General features: G+C 37.8%; 1 protein-coding gene across 1 annotated transcript; it reads right to left on the bottom strand.

Annotated features, from left to right (window-relative positions):
- Window positions 1-299: 299 nt before the first annotated feature.
- Window positions 300-22065, bottom strand: LOC118850268 (prostaglandin-E(2) 9-reductase-like). The gene is made up of 9 exons (XM_036759532.1): window positions 21911-22065; window positions 16221-16388; window positions 13929-14045; window positions 9134-9211; window positions 7785-7907; window positions 7018-7127; window positions 6450-6615; window positions 3874-3956; window positions 300-1315 (listed from the first exon to the last, which is right to left on the bottom strand). The coding sequence occupies exons 1-9, from the start codon at window positions 21995-21997 to the stop codon at window positions 1273-1275; spliced, it is 975 nt and encodes a 324-aa protein (XP_036615427.1). The 5' UTR covers window positions 21998-22065; the 3' UTR covers window positions 300-1272.
- Between the last annotated feature and the right edge of the window lie 382 nt (window positions 22066-22447).

Here is a 22447-nt window from a genome sequence, read left to right as displayed (position 1 = left end):
CTCTTCAGTGTAAAATGCCAAATTCATAGGAGATGAAGTGGTTTTTTATTCAAGAAGATTCATAAATTCACTAGACCAAATTGATGATATTTAACTAAAAATAAGTTTAAAAATCCAAAATACTGGTTATATTATTGTTAGACTTACAAGTTTATTTTATAAAGAACGTTTTTTTGAAAATAATTTTTAAATAAATTTATTTATTTTTAGTTTTCAACATTCACTTTCATAAATTTTAATTTTTCTCCACTTCCCTCCCCTGCCCCTTCCCCAAGATGGTATGCAATTGATATAGGCTCTACATTAAAGAATGCTTTTTATTTGGTAGATTTAATATGATAGATTTTTATTTGATAGATTTTTTAGCCATTAATTATTAAAATCATTAAAGTGCACCTGGAATAACCACTATTAAAGTTATATCTTCTTTACTACAGACAGATCCCAGATTCAAAGATTTATTTTTGCCTTATGGGTTACCTCAGATATGGATATTTGTCAGCCTCAGGGCTTACAGGGGCTGGTGTTCTTCCAGGTTTCATATGAACTATAACCTATTCATTATTTGTGCTTAATCACAGAATGTGATTGTTTTCTTAATTTCTAATGATTGATTTCTGATCATGTGTGTGTGTGTGTGCATGTGTATGTGTGTGTGTATTTATGGGACTGGCTTTCTTCTCCACCCCAGAGTTACACAAATTACTGCATTCATGCTGGATGTGAAAGTAGCTGGGATTCAATCGTAGAGAACTGAAGAGCTCTGCCATTCCTAGGACAGAGATCTACACTACTATATAGATGGTGAAGTAAAGAAATTGTCCATGAGAGTTGGGGAAATTGAGGAATGGAGTAGTTAGGATACTGGAGGGGATATCGACATATGTGTTGAAGTACTTAGAATAAAGGTGAGATCTGAAAAAAGAGGAAGATTGTGAACTAGATACTAGCTCTGATATAACCTCTCACAGTTAAGGTTACCTTTCCTGGAAAAAAGCGGATAACACTTGCACTACTGGATGAAAAGTACCTGGTAAACTTTGAAATGCTACATAAAAGTGTACCATTGTGTCTGTCTTATTGGGGGCAGGAAAGGCAGGGCTTATGACAGAACAATTATTTTAAACCTATGCTTTGGTGTAGGATTAGCTATGGTACATGGCTTAACCATAACACGGGATTTAATTTCCATAAACATCAACAGAATGTCAGCTATTCCTTTGAGAGAATTGCAATGCCTCAGGACCACAAATCTTCTGAGTCAGAACTTCATTAATATTCATCATTAAAAGGATAGTTGGGATGTTCCTGTAAACTAAAAAGGGAGAAACATACATGTACAAGTCTTACGCATTAAAGAAATCTCTCCAACACACCAACCCCAACAACCTACCTCCCCCCAAAACCTCAAATATCCAGATTAAGAAATGCAATCTTTCTAGTGGTTTGTTTTCTTTGGCCCATGCATCTAAACACTGAGTGAGGACTTAGCTGTAGATACATCTTGCCTTGGGTTCAAGCAGTCTCTGTTCAGTTTCCTTAAACAAGAAAGCATTTCTGAGACACAAGGCAAATAAATGGGTGGTATAATACAGCCAGAGAAAGAAATGGCAAATCACTCCAGTATCTTTGCCAAGAAAACCCCAAATGGGATCACAGGGGGTCAAACATAACTCAGTCAGTACATAATTGAATCAGTAAACAATTATAGATCCTGGCTCTGGAACCAGAAAAGTTGGATACAAGTTCTGGCTCTCTCAATTATTGGCTTTATGAGTACGGGCAAATTATCCTAATGTCTCAGAAGCTCAATTTCCTCATCTTTAAAATGGAGAATAATATTTTTTGGACTACTTGTTCTACAGGGTTTCTGCAAGATTCACTTGAGACTATGGGTACAAAGGACATTGCAACCATGAATCACTATGTAAATGTCTACTATTATCATTAAGAAGGGCCATATAAAAAGGGGTATTTGGAGGGCTCTGATTTAGGAAACTGAAGCCAACAGAGGAGAAGTTTGACCTGAAGTCAAACTGGTAGGAAGTGGCAAAAAGAGGAATCGAAGCTAAAATTTAAGACTTGAAATTCAGTGATTTTCCCATGATAATCATCACCCTAAATCCCTACACCATGGCGCACCTTTATCCACATCAATTAATAAAATGGGCTTTACTCCCAAAGCATGGAGGAAATTTAGAGTAAGAAAAGTATTGTGGTGCACTGTGGTCAGGCTCTAGTATGAACTCCATTAAATTCTGATTGTTTGTATAGCATCAGACGGAGGAGATATTCCAAGGGCAATCAATAGCATAGTAAATATTCCACTATGCAGCAAGTTAGTCAGTCAATAACCATTGACTATGCCTACCACATGTGAGGCACTGTGCTAAGCAACAAAGATGCAAAGAAAAGCAAAAGACAATCTCTGTTCTTGAAGAGCACACAATCTAATGTTGGTGGCCATATGCAAACAAATAATGTTATTCAGAAAATAATTGAAAGAAGGAAGACACCATAAATATTTTCATACACAGAGATTTTTTTCCCTTATTGATGATCTTTTTGGGATGCAGATCTAGTAATGGTATTGCTGAATCAAAAGGTATGCACAGTTTTATAACCCTTTGGACATAGTTCCAAATTGCTCTCCAGGATGGTTTGATCAATTCACAACTCTACCAACAATGAATGCAATTCTAATTTTCCCACATTTTCTCCACCACTTATATTTTCCTTTTTTCTTATAGTTGTGACATGGTACCTCAGAGTTGTTTTAATTGGCATTTCACTAATCAACAGTGATTTAGAGGAATGCTTCTTAAACCATGGGTCCCAACGCCAAGTTTAAGAAGCCCTGATTTAGAGCATTTTATGTGATTATAGATAGCTTTAATTTCTTCATCTAAAAACTGCCTGTTCATGTCCTTTGACCATTTATCACTCAGGGAATGGCTTGTATTCTTATAAATTTGAATCAGTTCTCTATATATTTCAGAAATGAGGCCTTTATCAGAGAAACTGGCTGCAAAAATTATTTCCCAGCTTTCTGCCTCCTTTCTAAACTTAGCTACATTGGCTTTCTGAAAAAAGAAACTTTTTAATGTAACCAAAGTGATCAATTTTGCACTTCATAATGTTCAGTATCTCTTGTTTGGCCGTAAATTCTTCCCTTCTCCATAGATCTGACAGGTATACTATTCTTTGCTGTCCTAAATTCCTTATGGTATCACTCTTTATGTCTAAATCATGCACCCATGTTGACCTTACCTCAGTATACAAATAGTGAGTTCCTATCCCCAAACCTGGAATCTTTGGGTTTACCAAACAGTAGGTTACTATAGTCATTGACTACTATGTCTTCTGTACCTAACCTATTCCGCTGACCTACCACTCTATTTCTTATCCAGTACCAAATACTTTTGATGTTTGCTGCTTTATGATAGAGTTTTATATCTGGTACAGCTAAGCCACCTTCCCTTGCATTTCTTTTCATTAATTCCCTTTATATACTTGATCTTTTGTTCTTCCAGGGGAATTCTGTTATGTTTTCTAGCAAAATAAAATAATTTTTGATAGTTTGATTGGTATGGCAGTGAATAAGTAAATTAATTTAGGTAGAATTGTCACTTTTATTATATTAGCTCTGACTACACAACACCTCACCCAGAATAAGTGCACAGGAGAGGACCAGAGTGCTACTTCAGAGAAAAAGGAGAGGAGATTTGATGACCATTGTAAAACATTATACTTCGTAATTTTATAACTTCTCTGTGAAGGACTTCAAAAAGGACTCCTTCCCTTAAAGTGCTCCCCCATGTCCCTGCAGTCACAGACCTCTAAGATAGAAAGATGCTAAAGGCAAAAACTCACTTCTTAGGGGACAGGTAACGAAGGTTTTTGTTAAGGCCATCAATGACTTTCATGTCTTCTGGAGTCAATTGGAAGTCAAACACCTGCCAAGAAAGAGAGGACATTATAATAAGTACTATCTGCTTATAGCACCTCAGAACACAATAGGCAACTCGATTGACTGAATCAGTCACACTCTCCACTTAGACTACTGTAACTCTGTTCTGGTGTTGGAAAAACAACTGACCTGGAAAATAGATCCAAGGGAGATAATTGAAAACAATTGAAATTATGATAGAAAAAAAAGAGAGAGAGAGAGAGAGAGAGATCGTGGACATCAACTTTCAAGAAAGTATCAAGGAAAACTGCCCTAATATCCTAGAACCAGAAGGTAAAATAGACATTTAAAGAATCCACCAATTGACTTTGGAAAGAGATTTCCAAAAGAAAGCTACTGGTAATATTAATGTCAAACTCAATACTTCAAGCAGCTCCTACATTAAAGGATTAAAGGGCTGGGAATATGATATTCCAGAAGGCAAAGGACATAGGATCACAACCAAGAATCACCTACCTAGCAAAACTGAATATATTACCCTCAAGGGGAAACAGGGATATTTAATGAAATAGAAGACTTTCAAGCATTCCTGATAAAAAGACCATTGCTGAACAGAAAAATGTGACTTTCATCTATAAGACTGAAGAGAAGCATAAAAAGGCAAAGAGGATGTAATAAAAAAACATAAGGGATTCAATAAAGTTAAACTGTTTACATCCCTACATGGGAAGGTGATGCTTGTAATTTTTAAGACCTGTATTACTATTAGTACAGTTAGAAGGGAATATATAGAGAGAGGGTTCAGGAATAAGTTGATTTTTATGAGATATCATTTAAAAAAACAAACATAAGGCATGGAAACAAGGGAGAAGAGGGAAGAGAGGTAGAATGGGGTAAATTATCTTGCATGAAAGAGGATTACAGAGGGAATAACATACACACTCAGTTGGATATAGAAATCTATTTTACCATATTTAGAAGTAGAAGGGAGGAGAATGAGAGAAGGATGGGGACTGGTAGAAGGCAGAAGATAGAGAACAGATTGAGGAAAATGGTGGTCAGAAGCAAAACACCGATGAGGAGGGACAATATGAAAAGAATGAGAAGGATGAACAGGAGAAAAATAGGATGAAAGTAAAACACAGTAATCACAACTGTAAATGTGAATGGGTGACACTCACCCATAAAAAGGAAGCAGACAGCAGAGTGGATTAAAATCCAGAGTCCTACAATATGTTGTTTACAGGAAATACATTTGAAGAAAACACACAAACACACACATACACACCCCCCCACACACACACACTCACACACTCACACAGAGTAAAGGGAAGGGGCTGGAGCAGAATCCATTGTGCTTCAGCTGATTAAAACAGAAAAGTAAACAATTTTAAAATACAAAGAAGTTTTGGATTTAATGTCTGCCCTCTCAGGCAGCCAGAGGGGTGAGGAGAATGATAGGAGGAGTGGGAAAGAGAGACAGAGTTTGTTTTTATCAGATCTCCCAAGAAGATATTTCAAACTAAATGTCTGAGACATCTCAAATTTAATATGTGCAAAACAGAAGTCATTATCATTTCCCCCAAAGCAACACTGATTCCAAACTTCCCAATTTCTGTAAAAAGAACCACAAGTTTCCTAGTCTCACAGGTTCATGATCTTGGTGTTATCCTCAAATCATCACTTTCTTTCACTCCACAAATATAGTTAGTTGCCAAATCTCAGTGTTTCTGCATCAACATTTCTTACATCCCATCACTTCCCGTTTGGTCAGATGGCTACCATCATCACTTCTCACCTGCATTATTGGTCATTCTCCTTCAAGTCACTCCCCAGTTTAGTCCATTTTCCTCACTGCAGACAAAGTCATTAACCTTAAGGTCAGATCTCACTGTGTCATTCCCTTATTCAATAAAATGCTTGTTGTCTTGGGGATAAAATATAAACTCCTCCACAAATTGGCCCCAACCTATCTTTCTCTTGGTTCCTCACACACAGCACTGCACCTCTTGTCTTCTTTCCTTTGCACTGCCTATCCCCTATGCCTGAAATGCATTCTCTCTTAAACTCTACCTCACAGAATCCCTTTCTTCCTTTGGTATAACTCAAGTACTAGCTTCTATATGAAGTCCTCCCTGATGTCCTGAACTGCTAATGCTCTGCCTCCGAAACTACTATGTATTTAACTGCTATTTATTTATTCTTTTTATATTATATATGTGTATGATATAATGTGAATAAATACAAAGCAGTCATTCCAAAGTGCATATTACATAAACATTACACATACTATCTCCTCAGAAAACTGAAGTGAACAAGTATTTTCTTGGAGATCTTTTGAAAATAGCAGAGAATGTGGGTAAATTCACACTTCTTTCCACCAAACTGAATCAGTGAGGTCCACTAGACTCTTCAGGAATCACCTTCCTAATGACCAGCTTTCAGTCTTCTTTATTTTTCATCATTTTCTCCAATATTCCATTCATTAAAACCAGTGTTTGTGCATCTGCTTAAACCAATTCTGCCCATGCTTCTTTACCTGAAAGTTCTCCTTTATGCGCTTTTCAGTGAAGCTCTTTGCCAAGACTACCACCCCTCGCTGAATTTGGTATCGGAGAGCAACCTGGGCTGGGCTCCGATTGTGCTTCTTGGCAATGGCTCCCAGGACTGGGTCTTCTAAGACAATGGGAGACTGTGGATCTACCCTGCAAGGGAAAACAAACATTTTGAAATCTGTGGTCAGTGAAATGGGGCAGAGTTCAATGCCATGTAGATAGTTATCATCCTTTAGCTTTTTACATTTTTCAAAGCATTTCCATAGACATCTCATTTGAACCTTGTAATAATACCATGAGATGGGCAGGGCAAAAGTTATCATCTTGTCTTTCCATATAACAAAATAAGGCTTAGAAAGGTTAAATTATTTCTTCAAGATCATGCAACTAACAAAGTGCCGGAAGTCAAATGGGAGTCAAATCCAGCTAATTATAATCCTATAATCAATGCTGTTTCCATTGCTCAGTGTTGCATAATTTGTAAGTATACACAAATTTGGGTAGTCAACTTTATTAGTGACTAAGAAATCCATTACAGTCCCCCTTTCTTACATTGGAGGCTCTCTGTGGGATCCCAAAGCACTGTATGCTACCAATATGATATCCTTTGACTTGCAGAACTCCAACAATTTGCTCTGGTTCAGGTAAGGATGGCATTCCACCTGCAGCACAATAAATACTGAGATTTTAGCTAATAAAAATCAGATGCATGAGGCCAAAAAGAACAATAGTAAGTATTTTAATAATTAAAGGACATGAGAATTACCTAGCTACACCCCAAATCACAGAACATTAGTATAATATATGTCTATTTAAGGCCCTTTTCACATAGAGCCATTAGTGCTAAAAGGGGCAGAAAAAGTATTTTTGAATTAAAGAAAAGTCTAAAATCAATTAATAAAAGATATAAGATTCAGCTACTGCCATTGATGAATAGGTTAATGTCTGAAAGAACTACTAAAAGAACTTTGGTTTAATAAAAACATTTAAATGAAGAAACAGAGCTTTCAGGTATTAATTATCTGAGTAATTGTAAATAGAAAATCAACTGTTTAGTAAAAATAGACTCAAATGACCTTGTGGATTATATAGGATAAAACCTTGTATGTTTGAAAAATTTTATGGTTTAAAGGACCAAAGAAATAAGTTTTATTTATTAAAAACTAAGAAAATGTTTGTAGAAAGAATTAGTTTGAAGAACAAAAAATGAGATCTAGGACCCTGATGAAGATAAATGCAGGGAGCTAAGGTTCTTCCATTCATTTGTCAGGGAGGGGAAGGATAGGAAAGAAACTGCACTAGAAAAAGAATTGTTTTACCTGGTTGCAGACAGGTTTATATTTAAGCCCAGTTTTATTCAGGATCATCTCCAATTGCCTGCGGTTGAAGTTGGACACTCCAATGGACTTCACAAGTCCTGCATCCTTACATTTTTCCATGGCCTGAATAGAGAGAGATTGTGAACCCCTATGGAACCTTGGAGGACATGTCAAGTAGAATCCTTCCCCCATTCATCACCTAGCCTTGGTCTTTTCACTTGCTCTCCTTTAATTTGAAAAAAGAAACTCAGGAGAAGGCATGTCACAGAATTAAAACTTGGAAGGGGCTTTAGATACAATTTAGTTCAACCTTCTCATTTTTTCCCTTTTTGATCGAGGAAACCAGAGTCTAGAGAAGCTATTGTGGAACACCATACAGGTAGTAAGTGACCAAACTATGATTTGAGTTCAGGTCTTCTAACTTTTTTACTATGCTGGTATAGAGGACAGCTCTTCATCAGGCATATTTCTAGTTTTAAGAGAAAAAAATATTAACTGAACTTTATATATGTGACACTGACTCCCATATGCCTTTTCAATCAAAGTATGAAAATCTGAAAGTTAAGTAATTATTTCAGTAAATGGAATTTATAATCATAGGAGCCAGAGCCAAATACTCAGAAATATCAAATTAGTCTTTCATTCTGTGAAATGGGTGACAAAATCTACACTGCCAAGAAACAAAAAGAGTAACAACCACCAGAAAAAACCCCACTTTCTATCTACTTTTTCTTGTCTTTACTTTTCAATATTTGTTAGCATACCAGTTACTTTCACCCCTGCCATTCCCATTCAATTTGTCCTGCTTTCTTTCCACTTGATCTGAATCTGACAAGATGTTTAAATTTCTTGGAGCTCAGAAAAATCCTGGCAGTGTAACTCTCCTCTTGTCCTCCCCATTCTATAACTCACCTCAGGGTGCCCAAGATCCCATTGTCACCAACAGAGGCTCCTTCAACAATATTTAAAGTACATAATTCCTTGGATTTTCTGATTAGCCTGTCTATCCTCATTTAATCCACACTTATACCTTTTATATTAATAGAGAATAATAGAGTAAATCAAGAGACTTCACTATCTTTTAGTCTAGCTTCCCTCATTCTTCAAATGATACCTGAGATGACTCACTCAACATTCACAAATTAGGGTCAGAGCTAAAATTAGAAGTCTAGGTTTCTAGCCCTGCACACATTACATTTGACAAGCTGCGTTGCATCTCTTCATTTGATAAGATTCACTTCCAACTACCTGAGGATCTCCCTCTCCAGTCACAATCACATCCAGGCAGGGCTAACTTTACCTCAAAGCCATAGCATGTTTTTTGGTGTCTGCTTCCATAAGTCACCTACCTCCCAAGTATCACGCAAATCCACAGAGTCACCAATAAATTTTTGATTTTCGTCCATTGGTATCAGGTCTTTGCCAGGCTGTGATTAGAGAAGAGAAATTTGTCTTTTCGAGACATTCAAACAAATGAGTGATTCTATTCAATTCAACCTGCTGTGTGCATTGCATAAGGCACTGTGCCAGACCCCACAAATAAAACATGAAATGGTGACATAGTTCTTGTCTTGTAGGAGCTTATCTACTAGTAGAAATCAAGTCCATAGATAATTATAATACAAGTCAGGAGGATGAGAGATGTGGACCAGGAAAAAATCTTAGAGATCATCTAATCAAACCCGTTCATTTTATTATGTTTTTAAAACTTTTTTGATAATTTGTGACACAAAACATTTCTCAACAAATATTGAATTAATCTAATAAAGAAGCATGTTTCCTGAAACAAGCAGAACTGCCTAATTTAATCACATGGTTCTGTATGTGCATGTGACACTTTTTAACTTGGCAGTCTACTGATACTTTAAAAAAAAAAAACAACAAGATGTGTCCTTTAACCGGAATAGTCTAGAATTTTTTATACAGCTGTAGTCATGTATATCCATTCACTCACTCACTCCTAAAGCATTTGTGAAGCACCTATGGTGTGCAAGGCCCAGAGCTAGGCTCTGGGTTGACCAAAAGGAAGCAATTCACTGCTGGATAGTTTTAGTGATTCCTGTTTTGTTGCCCGTGGCCCAGATTCAAATTGCTAAATCTTCAATTCACTTTTATTTATTTGCTGGTGAATCAGCCTTCCATAGTTGTAGCTTGTTGTGCTTGAAGAAATTCTCCCCTCTCCTAACATATTCATTCCTCTTCCCTCTCTGACTTCCCTCTTTTCCCTCCTTAATGTGTTCAAGTCTCTTGTTCATTTTATCCCTTGTTCTTATACTTCACTTTCCCCACATAAATGATCCATGTATCCCTTCTTCCCCAGCCCTCTCTTTCCATACGGTATGTCCTTTAAACACCCATAGTCACAGCTTCTCTTTCCCCCTCACTAACCAATAGACAAAGAGGGGTTCCCCTTTTAATATGTAAGCACTGGACCATCGCCCCGACTCTTAGGCTACTTGGACTTGTTGACATTTCACAAATTTCTTTCCTCCCTTGCATTCTGTTTTGGAGGCAATTGGGGTTCAGTGCCTAAGGTCACACATCTAGGAAGTATGTGAGGCTAGATGTGTAATCAGGTTCAAATATATGAATTCAGGTCCTCCCTACTCCAGGGCTGCTGCTGTGCCACCTAACTGCTCCTATCCCTTGCATTTCAAAGACTATTAAAAGAAGACAGCCTGTAGTCAATGACTAAAGCAATCTAATCTTTGATAAACCCATAGAGTCCAGTTTCTGGGCTGAGAACTCACTATTTCACAAAAACTGCTTGGAAAGTTGGAAGATGGTATGGCATAAACTGGGCATAGACCAATATCTTACACCACATACCAAAATAAAGTCAAAATGGGTTCATGATTTAGGAATAAAGGCTGATACTATAACTGATTTGGGAGAGCAAAGAATAGTTTACCTGTCAGATTTATGTGAAAGGGAAGAATTCATGACCCAACAAGAGATAGAGAGCATTACAAAATGCAAAATGGGTAATTTTGATTATGTTTAATTGAAAAGTTTAGTATAATCAAAGCCAATGCAACAAAGATTAGCCGGTAAGCAGCAAATTGGGAGAAAATCTTTACAACTAGTGTCTCTGATATAGGCCTCATATCTAAAATATACAGGGAACTGAGTCAAAGTTATAGAAATACAAGTCATTCCCCAATTGAGAAATGATCAAAGGATAGGAACAGGCAGTTTGTAGAGGAAGAAATTAAAGATATCTATAGGCATATGAAAAAATGCTCTAAATCCCTATTGATCAGAGAATGAAAATTGAAACAACTCTTAGCTACCGTATCTCTCCTGTCAGATTGGCTAACATGACAAAACAGGAAAATGATAAATGCTGGAGAAGATGTGGGAAAAGTGGAACACTGTTACACTGTTGGTGGAGATGAGAACAGATCTAGCCATTCTGGAGAGTAATTGGGAGCTATGCCCAAATGGCTATAAAAATGTACATACCCTTTGACCCAGCAATACCACTTCTAGGGCTGTATCCTAAAGAGATCATACAAAGGGAAAAGGGACCCGTATGTACCAAAATATTTATAGCAGCTCTTTTTGTGGTAGCAAAGAATTGGAAATCAAGGGGATGCCCATCAATTGGGGAATGGCTAAACAAGTTGTGGTATATGAATGTAATGGAATATTATTGTGCTATAAGAAATGGGGAAGATATGGAATTCATAATAACCTGGAGAGAACTACATGATATAATGCTGAGTGAGAGGAGCAGAACCAGGAGAACATTATACACAACCACAGACATATTGATTCTGTGATGACTAACTTTGATAGACTTGGCTCTTCTCAGCAATACAAGGTTCAAAGACAGCCCCAAAGGTCTCATGATGGAAAGAGCTATCTATATCCAGAGAAAGAACTATGGAGTGTGAATGAGGACTGAAGGAAACTATGTGCTCTCACTTTTTTTTTCTATATCTTTTTTTTGGTTTTGTTTCTTCTTTCTCATGACTCACTCCATTGATCATGGTTCTTCTTTATGACTTGACCATTGTGTAAGTATGTTTAATGCAAAGATATATGTAGAACATGTATCAGATTAAATGCCGTCTTGAAGGGAGGGATGAGGGGAGGGAGGGGAATAAAATTTGGAGCTCAAAACCCTGTGGAACTGAATGTTGTGAACTAAAAATTAAATAAAGAAATAAATAAAATTTTTTAAAAGAGAAAGCCTCCAGTAATAGAAGCAGTCAGTCCAGTTCCCACGTACCTACTCTAGCAGAACTGAACTTCATATCACACTGAATAAATGATGAAGAAATTAAGGAGCAACAATAGTATGTGAAATCTTCCACCCCAGAACTGTACAAAAAATCATCCAGCAGCCCAGAGACAAGAAAAACACTCTCTTCTCTCCTCCCAAGCAAAGCTTCCCAGACAGATGTGGCATCTGTGGTCTGTAATACTCTGGGTCTAGGTTCTGCAAGAATGGAGGACTTGCCTGAGAATGCCCTAGGGTACAGACCTTGAAAACTCTAGGGAGGAACAGATAGAACTACTGACCTGCCACTGAGCTTAGGTCAAAACAGCCAAGGCCAAAGCCAAGGGGATCTGAATACTCTGTTCTGAGATGCCATAGATGGCCTTGAAAACACAGCTGTGTGAAACTCAGAGAACATGGGGAGCCAAATTCTAGGAGATGAAGGTCAGTGCAAGAACACAAGGAACCCGGGCCAAGACCAAGCAGAGCAAACCACATTACCCAAAAGCCCAGCAAGAGCCCTTGATTGTCCCTGGAAAAAAGACCCATTTTAGAAACTAAATCTAGAGATGAGAACATCAAACACCCAAAATAATAATTTAAAAATTTACTGCAAATCAAAGTAGAAAGACAGAGAGATTTAACGGTATAACAGTTTAAGTATACAACATACTGGTGCAAATATATCTAATACCCTACTATTCAACAAAAAGAAGACCCCAGTTACTGGAATAGGTACTCACTACTTAACAAAAATTGGATAGTAGTATGGAAGAAATTAGATTTAGATCAACACCTTATAACTTATGGAAAACATAAACTCCAAATGTGTACGTGGCCTACATGTAAAAGACTACACCATAAACTAATTAGACAATCTTACTCTGTTTCTAACCTAGGCAGGTTTTCTCCTCCTGAGGCAACCTGGGGGGCTCACCAGATCTGTGCCGGCCTTGGTGGAAATGATGGACACACTACACAAATCTCTAACTCAAGCAATCCACTAGCCTTAGCCTCCCCAGGAGCAGGTGTGGAGAAAAAATAGGCAACACAAATATTATGTGACATCTTGATGGACTAAAAATGTACAGATCCCCAAACCTCCTGGTGATCTAACATTAGAAAGTCCATGACCTCTATGCAATGAGAGTATGACCTTCAGGATGGACTTATCTCACTGTTGTAGTTTCTTCCTGTCCTTAGATAAGACATACTGAAGTTTGTTCTAAAAGGACTGCATTCACAATTGTCAAAGACTAATTGTAAAACTTTGTTCTCTGCCCCTTACTGCATGCTGTTGAACATCTTTTTTTTTATTCTGACAGTAAATCCTACCACTTGTATTCCAAATACTCCTTTTTTCTCCTTTGACTGATATCCCAGGCCTTTTCTGTGAAATGCCTTTTTTTCTCTCCTAAGTTGCTACACAATGCTGCTAAGTGGCTATGTACTCTAAGCATCCTGAAGGTCACAAAAACAAAATCTATACTAAATCAAAGAAATATGAATTTGCTGTCAGCAAGAGCAGATTGCTTAGCACTCTAATAAATCTGTAAGTTTTTCCTCCTATCTTTGACACGCAGTCATTGGAGCCTGCTAGGACTATATGCCTCTCCCAAGAAGTCAAGAGAATTCCCCAACAGGGAGACTATAGGCATTCACCACCATGACCAGCCTCATCTCTTGAGGCTAAATCAGGATACCCTTGGAAATGTTTACTTGCAGACATTTACTTTAAATATTAGGACTCTAACACCTAATCCTATCAACATTTATCTGCAGTCCTCTAGGTAAAACCTGAATAGAGACAAAACATTCTTTCACTTCTTATAGGAGGGCTGAAAAACACTAAGGTGGAAAAGAGAGAAATGTGGTCAAAAAGTCTTTGTACACCTAGAGGGGGTTATAGCACTTACTTTAAAAGAAGTAGGAAAATGGATAATATAAAGGTCAAGGTAATCAAGCTGGAGGTTCTTCAGGGTCTCTTCCAGGGCAGGCCTGACCAATTCTGGGCGGTGGCATGTATTCCAAAGCTAAAGGGAATAAAGGAATATTCAACGTTACTGTTTATGTTCTTTATCAAAGCAATTCCAAGCAGGACAGAAAATTGTGGCAATAACAGGACAGCAGACTGAGTTCCCACAGTGGCCAATTTACAGGAAAATTGTGAAGTAGCCGCAGTTTGTCCTTGTCACTTATTCTTTCTCTGCCTCTTTGTTTGTAACATGAGGGATAATAAAATAAATTCTATCAACCTTCAAGAGTTCTTCTGAGGCTCAAAAGAGATGTCACATGCTTTGTAAACAGCGAAAGGGACCTCTTTGGGAATTAGCGAAATTTACCCACTAAAGTGAGTGCCCTGAACTGCCTGTTGAAGGAGGGTTAGGGTTAGAACTAGTGAATGTACACCCAGAATGGACACATCTCTGAATCAGGGGGTTTTAAAAGAAGTACTAGACAAGCCTAGAGCTAGAAAGGCAAGAAGAAGAAGAAATAGTCATGGGGTGCTTTCCCTGGGCAAAACCTACCTCACCTAGTGAACAATGAGGTATCCTCCCAACTCAGGTTAATGTCAGAATTTTGAATACACATGAAACTGTGTTTTGGTAACCTATGAAGATTTTCTTCCATCTATGCAAGGAAGCTGTAGCTACAGAATCAAATGTCAAAAGACATGATAGGGAAGTAGGCACTGAGATATGACAGCTTCACCTTCACCTTATCTGTTGGGTAAGTGCCTAATAGTGAAACTACATTGTTTCCTAAGATTGAACACAAAGATGATTTAGTAGCACACAACAGACAACAGGCCAGACTTGCAACTTTCTATGCCTGTAGTTTGGGAGGAGGTTTTAGGATATGGTAAGCAACATTGCTGTTACTTTAGTCCCTTATGATTTACTTTTCTCTCTTTTTCATTTTAGAAACCTTTAATAAAATTGATTTAATTGGAACAAGGGGTTTGCTGTCCCCAACAACTTAATGTAATGACTAACATCTTCTTTAAGTTTCAAGGTCGAAGTGCTAGAAATCAGCCACCATTGGGGACCAAAGGAAAAGGATAAGAATGAGCTAGAAAAAATTGTTAAAGTGTATTTTAATCCTTTTCTTGTCTAAATCCAGTTAAATACGGATAGTGAGACAAGACTATGAGAAAACCTTTAAATTAAGTCCATGAGACTTTTTAATTACATAATAGTATGCCACTGAATTTCTACCAAATTTAAATGCATATTGCTGCTGTTCAGAAGCAGTTAAGCTCATGTAAACTTCCTTAAAACGAAATTCCAGCCTAATTTTGTCTTGTCTTTAAGGCATTGTTCTATGTTTTCCCAATGATAAGCTGCTTTTAAAGAATGACCAATAATTGACTACATATTTCTGATTTGTATCCTTTGCACTAAATATGGAATTTAACTTCCTGGTAGACAATTTATTTCTAATTTAAAAAAAAATACAAGTCTTTCAAACACTAAATTCCAAAATAAGAATATTATTTTCCTTCACATTAACTCCACTTTTGATCCGTTAGTTAAAAATAAAATCTGCTAAGTGATCATCCCATACAGTCTTCTCACAGTTTAGTCAAGGAACTTACATCCTGAGTGAAAGTAGGAATAACTTAAACTTTAGTCTTCAAGACTAAATTTAAACTGCTACCACTGTTATGAAACTGTCAGTTCAAAATATTAAGTCCACTGAATACCAAAAAATTACATTGGGCATGTCATAATAAGGAATAATCTCACAGCTGCTTATTCAGAAAATATGGTCACTACACCACCTTAATACTTTGTCCTGGAGGTGCTCATTTTTCTCGTTGTTCCTGAAGTGATTTCTTAATTATCTATTTGGGAAAATTAAATTTCCAGCTATTTTATACTAGCTTAAAACTGGTTTAAATGTATGCTTCTGAAGAACAAAACTGTGTCTCTTCTTTAATGAATATCCCTGTACAAGTAGTTGCTTATTAACTGAGTGGCCACTCTACCTTTAAAATTAAATGACTGAGAGTTAAATTCCATTATTTCTGATCAACACTAGCTAGCCTTCATTTTTTCTTTTACGCAGCATAATTCACTTTTGTTTTGTAGATTGCCTTGGTTAGGAGGACTCTTTTTTGTTCCACTTAGGATAATGTTTATATTTCATCACATTTTTTAACCATGAAAAAAAATCCCACAAAACTCAATCATTTTTTTATATACCTTTCCCGTGTAGAATATGTCCTCTCTGGTCACTGTCCCATCTGCAATCTTTGCTTGGATTGCCTGCCCAACTTCTTTTTCATTTTGATATAGGAAAGCCCCATCAATATGGCGGAAGCCCACTTCAATAGCCAACTTTGTGGCCACCTCATGTTCACTTTTGGGAACCTAGGAATTCAAAGGGAGAGAATTTCACCCTAGATAATGACACCTTAGCCCACTGGACCTCCTTCCCTAAACATGGTCCTTTAATTATTGTTTCTCCTTCCCACTGTGAGAGATGAACAAAAGTTAAGTTTCCACACAACAATTAATTGTCAGCCTTGAGTGGTCAAGGGAGTGAAAATTAACTGAGGCAGGTGGACCCAGACAATCAGAATAAAACTAGTTTAAATCAGCCAGAAAACAGTCAGGGTTGAAGAGAGAACTGGGTCAAATGGTTACTAGCATGCTTTATTGGCTAGTTGAATATTACTTTACACACCCTCAGGGAGGACTTTTCAGCCATTTTTGAACATGGGACCTATGAAGAAGGAGGGGGTACATGCTAATACATATCAAGGGGGAGCATACAAGAAGGTGTACTAGGATGAGTATAACCCAGAAGGGAGCAGACCAATCCATTCTCTGAAAGGAAGTACTGGGCTGATGCAGCATCAGTCTAACACTATAAAGCTGCTCTCACTTTTGTATTCATTGCTTCCTCTTCCTAAAGAAGAGCAAAGCCTGCCTCTGGCCAGTAACATAGCCCAACTCCTTTGGATTCCTCAATAATAAATTATCCTTGACACCTAAATCTCTGTGCCAAGCGTGTTTCTAATACCTCTCCTCTATCTCTAAAGCTCCACTTTCTCTCTTGCTTGTCTTTTTCTTGGTCAAGTATCACTCATGTTCTTGCATGAACAGCTGCATTTAGTCATTCATTTTCTTTAGATCCTGATGCTTATTTTTCCACTTGGCTATTTTAAGAAGTATGCGACTATTGAGCAATAGAGAGAATTAGACATTTTCCCAGATACACATCTGCCCAGGTCAGCTGAATTCTTTGGCTGAGACCAGGGGTGGGGAACCTGCAGTCTCAAGGCCACATGTGGCACTCGAGGTCCTCAAGTAAGGCCTTTGACTGAATCCAAACTTCCCAGAACAAATCCCCTTAATAAAAGAATTTGTTGTTTAAAATTGGACTAAGTCAAAAGGTCACACCCAAGAATCTAGGAAGCCATATGTGGCCTGGAGGCCCCAGGTTCCCCACCCCTGACTTGGAGTTTTGTCTTTAGATTTCAGTTTTAGGATCTGCAGCTACATCCCATGCCTTTCCTCCTCCCATAGCTCATAGTTTAATAGAATTTTTTGTTTTAAGTATATTGAGTTCCAGGCAAGACAGCAGAGTACTATGCCAGAAAACTGAGCAATATTAATTCACATTGCAAAGAAAGTAAGACCTAAAGGAGGAGAAAAGCTTTTAATGATAAAAACTTTGGGAGGAGAGTTTTCATTTATTAGGGGAAAAAACTGAAACAACATAAACTTAAGAGAATCACTACCAATCATGGATTGGAAAAAAAAGAAAATTAACTTGACTTCTGCTATCCGTGACACATTTAAATTAAAATTTTATTTTATTTTATTTTATTTCATTTATTTATCTTTTTTGCAGGGGAAGGCATTTTATCACGCTCCCCGGGAGAGCGGGTGTAGTGCTCGTGGGAACACTCACACTGATACAGTAGTGCAGGAGCAGGGGTAACCATTCCCTCCACTCCTGCTAGAGTCATGGTTAGTTTACAATCTTTGTTTTTTACATAGTTTTCCTAGGTTATATAGTTTATATAAATAGGATAATAAGGATACAGAAGCAAAAGTGAAGTTAATTAGATTTTCCTTGTCTTAGTTTAGGATTAAACTATATTCTTTTACTTCCCCTACTTTCCCTCTTTAACATATGCAAATTACGCAAATCAGTAGGCCTGGATTCTTGACCGAGACCAGACCCTAGATAAGCTTGAACAGGTTCAAGTGGGTTTGGCCTCTCTAATTCCCCAGACTGCCTTCTCAAAAAGTATGCATATGCGTACAAGCCTCTGACCTCTCACCTGACTGACCCTGAGGCCTGGTCTCTGCTAAAGCTGGGGTGGGGGAGGGCAGGGAAGCACACTTTTAGTTCTGTGGAAACAAAACTCCTCCTCCCATTTCTTACAATTTCCCCCTCTTCTTTTATTCAAATTTTTGTTTCCACATTTTTAATATTCCCTTACTCTCTTTCTCATCTGAATTTTTTCCCTTAATCATCACCCCCTTAAATATGGGAAGGATTGATTGACGCATTGAAAAATCAAAGGGGGCAGTCCCCTTTGTAAATACAGATACAGAGACCCAAAAGAAAACGATAATGCAATTGTCCCTTTAAGATTCAAAAGTCTCTTCCCATAAGCTGTCTGGCAGGGAACATCAGTAAAGTCTTCTGGTCCTTGGTATTTGTTCCAGCCATCTCCAGCATCTTCTTGCCTTCTTGTAGGAACCAGCTTTCTTTCCATTCTCCTACAAAAGTCACCTTGGCACAATTTTCTAATCCTTATACCCTGATCATTTTTACAAATTCAAAATTGGAACTTTGGCCAATTGCCATGTTTAAGAAACATGGCTCAATATTAATTTCCTCACTAGGAGGACAATATTTCATTAAGGAATTAACAGCCAACTCCAGCACATACATAAATACATTAGATAACCAATTCTTAAATCTATTAAAATAATTGATTATGGAACATCTTAGATTACTCTAGGACTGGGACTAGTGTTAAGTTAGGTTTTTTTTTTCTTGGAAATGGTATGGAGACAATTAGGTCAAGGGCTTGTGAGGATATTTTGTTATTTGGTTAATATCATGCTTGTCTAAAGCTTTGTTACAATCAGTAATGTTAAAAGAAGAATGGCTTGTGGTTTATTTCGTACATGCCATCAAAGAAACATAGCATGACTAAGTTTTATATATGTACTGTGTTAAATTAAAATTTTAGAATCACCTAAAAGGAAAAAACTGAAAAATTCTTAAAACGGGGTCAAAAGAAAAGTCAAAATGAGAAAATAAAGTGAATGTGAATGGGATGAATGCATCCATAAGATAGAAGTTGGAATGGATTTGGAAAACAAAATCCAACAATATATTGTTTACAAGAATCATCCTTGAAACAGACTCAACAAAGAGTTAAAATAAGGGGTTGGGAGAAAATCTATTATGACTCAGCAGAACACAAAATAGCCAGGGTAACAATTATGATTTTAGTCAAGTCAATAGCAAAAATACTTAATTTAAAAGAGATATAGAGAAAACTACATTTTACTGAAAAGTAACACAATAATTGGTTTCATACTTAATATACATGTAATCAATGGAATAACTATTAAAAACAAGGGAAAAACTAAATGAATTACAATGAGAAACAAACCATAAAACTATAATAATGAGGGACTTCAACTTACCCCTTCAGCCCTATCTAAATAAAACAAAAAAATGAAAAATTAACATGAATAGAATCTTAGATAAATTAGATATGAAAGACTTTCAATGATTATTAAAAGGAAATAGAAATGAGTATTCTATTTCTCAGCTGTGCATGACTCCTTTGCAAAAATGGATCATGACTTAAGATCAAGAACAGATGCAGAAAATGATAAATATTATATATGTATGTAATACATATTTACTTTACTTACAATGCAATGAAGTTACATTATTAAAAAGGGCCACTAGAAAAAGTATTAAAAATAAACCATACCACAAAGCTCAATTTAAGTATCATTTTGTCCAGAAAGCCTTCCCGTATTCCATCTCACCCTCTCCCCACTTGGTTCCTAGTCTCTACTTCAAACTTCTCATAATTCTTTGTGCTATAATTCTCTAATGCAATTATCATATGACATATATTTATAGTTTTCTGAGTTTGAATCTTATTTTTCTTTTAGGTTGTGGCTTTTGTGAAATTAAGGGCAGTGTCTTACCTAACAGACCAGAAAGTATTAAAGTGACTCTATTTTGTTCTTCGTAGCTTGAAGGTCCCCAAATACCATGTTCTTTCTTCTTGTTAGGTTAGCCCTGCTAGAGCTTGTACTCTTCCCCAGCTACTCAATCAGTCTCAATCAACACATCGAGACCTTCATCCTATGTAACCTCAACCAATCATAAAATTTTGTGTGCACAGCTGCACCCTACAACAGTAACAACTCCCTTATCCATCCTGCTCCCCCTTTTCCAAAAGTCCTCCTTTCACCCCAGAAAAGGGAAGAGGCAGGCAAAGCATGTCTGGCAGTGAGACAGTGACACCTAGGGACGGAATGGGTTCAGAGCTGTGACTGTTGGTCTCTCCTCAGCTGGGCTATTTCCCCACAAACCCCAAACTACTTCAAGAGCCCTGCCACCCTGAATGAAGGAAGAAATAAACTGCCTGCTTTCTGGAGACCACTATGTGCAAGCACAGAGGGAGGGGGCTGGAGAAAACCTCTTGGCTGGCTCCCATCTGTGCTCACATGTTAAGCAAAATGCACCTCCCTCCCCCCACTATTACCTGTCTTTGCCCTTTACTAGCTGTTATATTCACACAGCAGCACGAATATTCCCTAAGTACAGCTTTGCTTGCTGTGCACTCTTTTCTTCCCCAATGCTCAGACTATGCCGATATTCAGGTGCCCTCAGGCTGGCCCTGCATTTCCTGCACCTGAATTTGAAATAAAGCAGACTCCCTTCTTCTCACCCCCAGGGAGTCAGGGGAATCCATCCATCCATCTTCCAACATCCACACGGGTGCACGGGCTCAATAAGTACTCTATGTCTATAGAGTACAACCGTTTCCTCTTATAATATCCTTGCCTATGGTACATATTTACTTCAAAGATGGTGCACTGTTCACAGTAATTTTGTGACTAGAAGTGGAATTAGGAAATGTCTTGTGCTTATGGCCTCAAAGCAAAAAGAGCTCCTTGCCTTGCCCTGAGTAAGGGCCCTCTCTCCAGCGTGGTTCCCATTTCGTCTTCAAGCCTCAATCAAAGGAATACCCGGCAACATTAAGGACTAACACAACCACAGGTAAAATATAATATTAAAAATTAATATAATTAAAATCATTAAAAATGATATTAAATCTGGCAAATATTCTTTAATAGAATTTTTCTTTTCAAACACGACTAAGCAGAAGGCAGGGGCAGGACCTCTCTTTTTCTCTCAACAATCTGGCTCCAGGATTGGGCACGCATAATAATACACAACCCCACATCTCTCTGCTCATCCATTTAAATACCATCTCTTATGGTCTCGAAGATGGAAAAGGCAGATATAGCAGACACTGTCTGCCACAAGATGCTCATGTCCTCTCCCCATACACTTCTAAGTACTTTTTCAAGCTCTGGGGCTTAGTGAAAAACCTTCCTCCCTCCCATCTCAGAGCTAATTTCACATTAGCTTTCTTTTCCCAGCCTTGGAAGAACTCGCAAGCAGGTGGTAAAGAAGTTCGAGATGTGATCCATTTACCACAGTGTCAAGTTTATACAGAAATTCACTATCCTTCATTTGATACGCAATTGTGTATTTCTACCCAGAGTCTCTAGCGCCATACTGGGTGGTATGGGAAGGGAATTAGGATAACACACTTCGTCTACCCTTCTACTACTCACCCTCACCCACAACCCTCTAAACTTACACTTCTAGGTGCGTAAGTACCAAATCCCAGCACCGGGATGGTATTCCCATCGCTCATTGTCACCCTGTGAGATCTGGAAAGAGCCATTTCTTTTCACCTCACAGGTCAGGTCAGTTCTGTGCAGTCAGAAAACTCCCACACCGTGGCAAAGTCTAATTCACTGGAGCATTGGCTATTTACTTTTATACTCTATTGCCCAACCAAGCTCAGAGGGAGTGGCTTGGGGTGGAGGGAACAGCAAGTCACGAATCACCTCCTTACAGCTTCCCTAGAAATGTAGATGCACTGAAATGTTTGCGTAAATAGTGTCTCTGTTTGACTTAAATTTGATTATCATCCCCTTTTTTGGTAGTTATTTCTAAAGGATGGTGGGGTCTGAGTGGGAGGACGGAGGAGGAAGGGGAGAAACACAGCAGGGGGAAGAAGAGGGTGGAGAGGAAGAGATCAAGAAGAGGGAGGAGTGATGGGAAGGGGGAAGGGAGAGGAAAGAGAAGTAGGTGAACTGATATGTGCAGTGTTTTTGTCCCTTTCTCCTGG

This window comes from Trichosurus vulpecula, chromosome 5, assembly GCF_011100635.1.
Source record: "Trichosurus vulpecula isolate mTriVul1 chromosome 5, mTriVul1.pri, whole genome shotgun sequence".
In the NCBI taxonomy this organism is placed as follows: domain Eukaryota; kingdom Metazoa; phylum Chordata; class Mammalia; order Diprotodontia; family Phalangeridae; genus Trichosurus; species Trichosurus vulpecula.
This window is presented reverse-complemented; position numbering and strand designations above follow the sequence as displayed.

Excerpts from the sequence above, each read along its gene's own strand:
- LOC118850268 (XM_036759532.1), bottom strand. The coding sequence starts at position 21,997 with ATGGCTCTTTCCAGATCTCACAGGGTGACAATGAGCGATGGGAATACC. Across the intron at positions 9,212-13,928 it reads ATTTTCCTACTTCTTTTAAA|CCTGGCAAAGACCTGATACC; the intron begins GTAAGTGCTATA and ends CTCTAATCACAG. Across the intron at positions 3,957-6,449 it reads GCATAAAGGAGAACTTTCAG|GTGTTTGACTTCCAATTGAC; the intron begins GTAAAGAAGCAT and ends CTTTCTTGGCAG.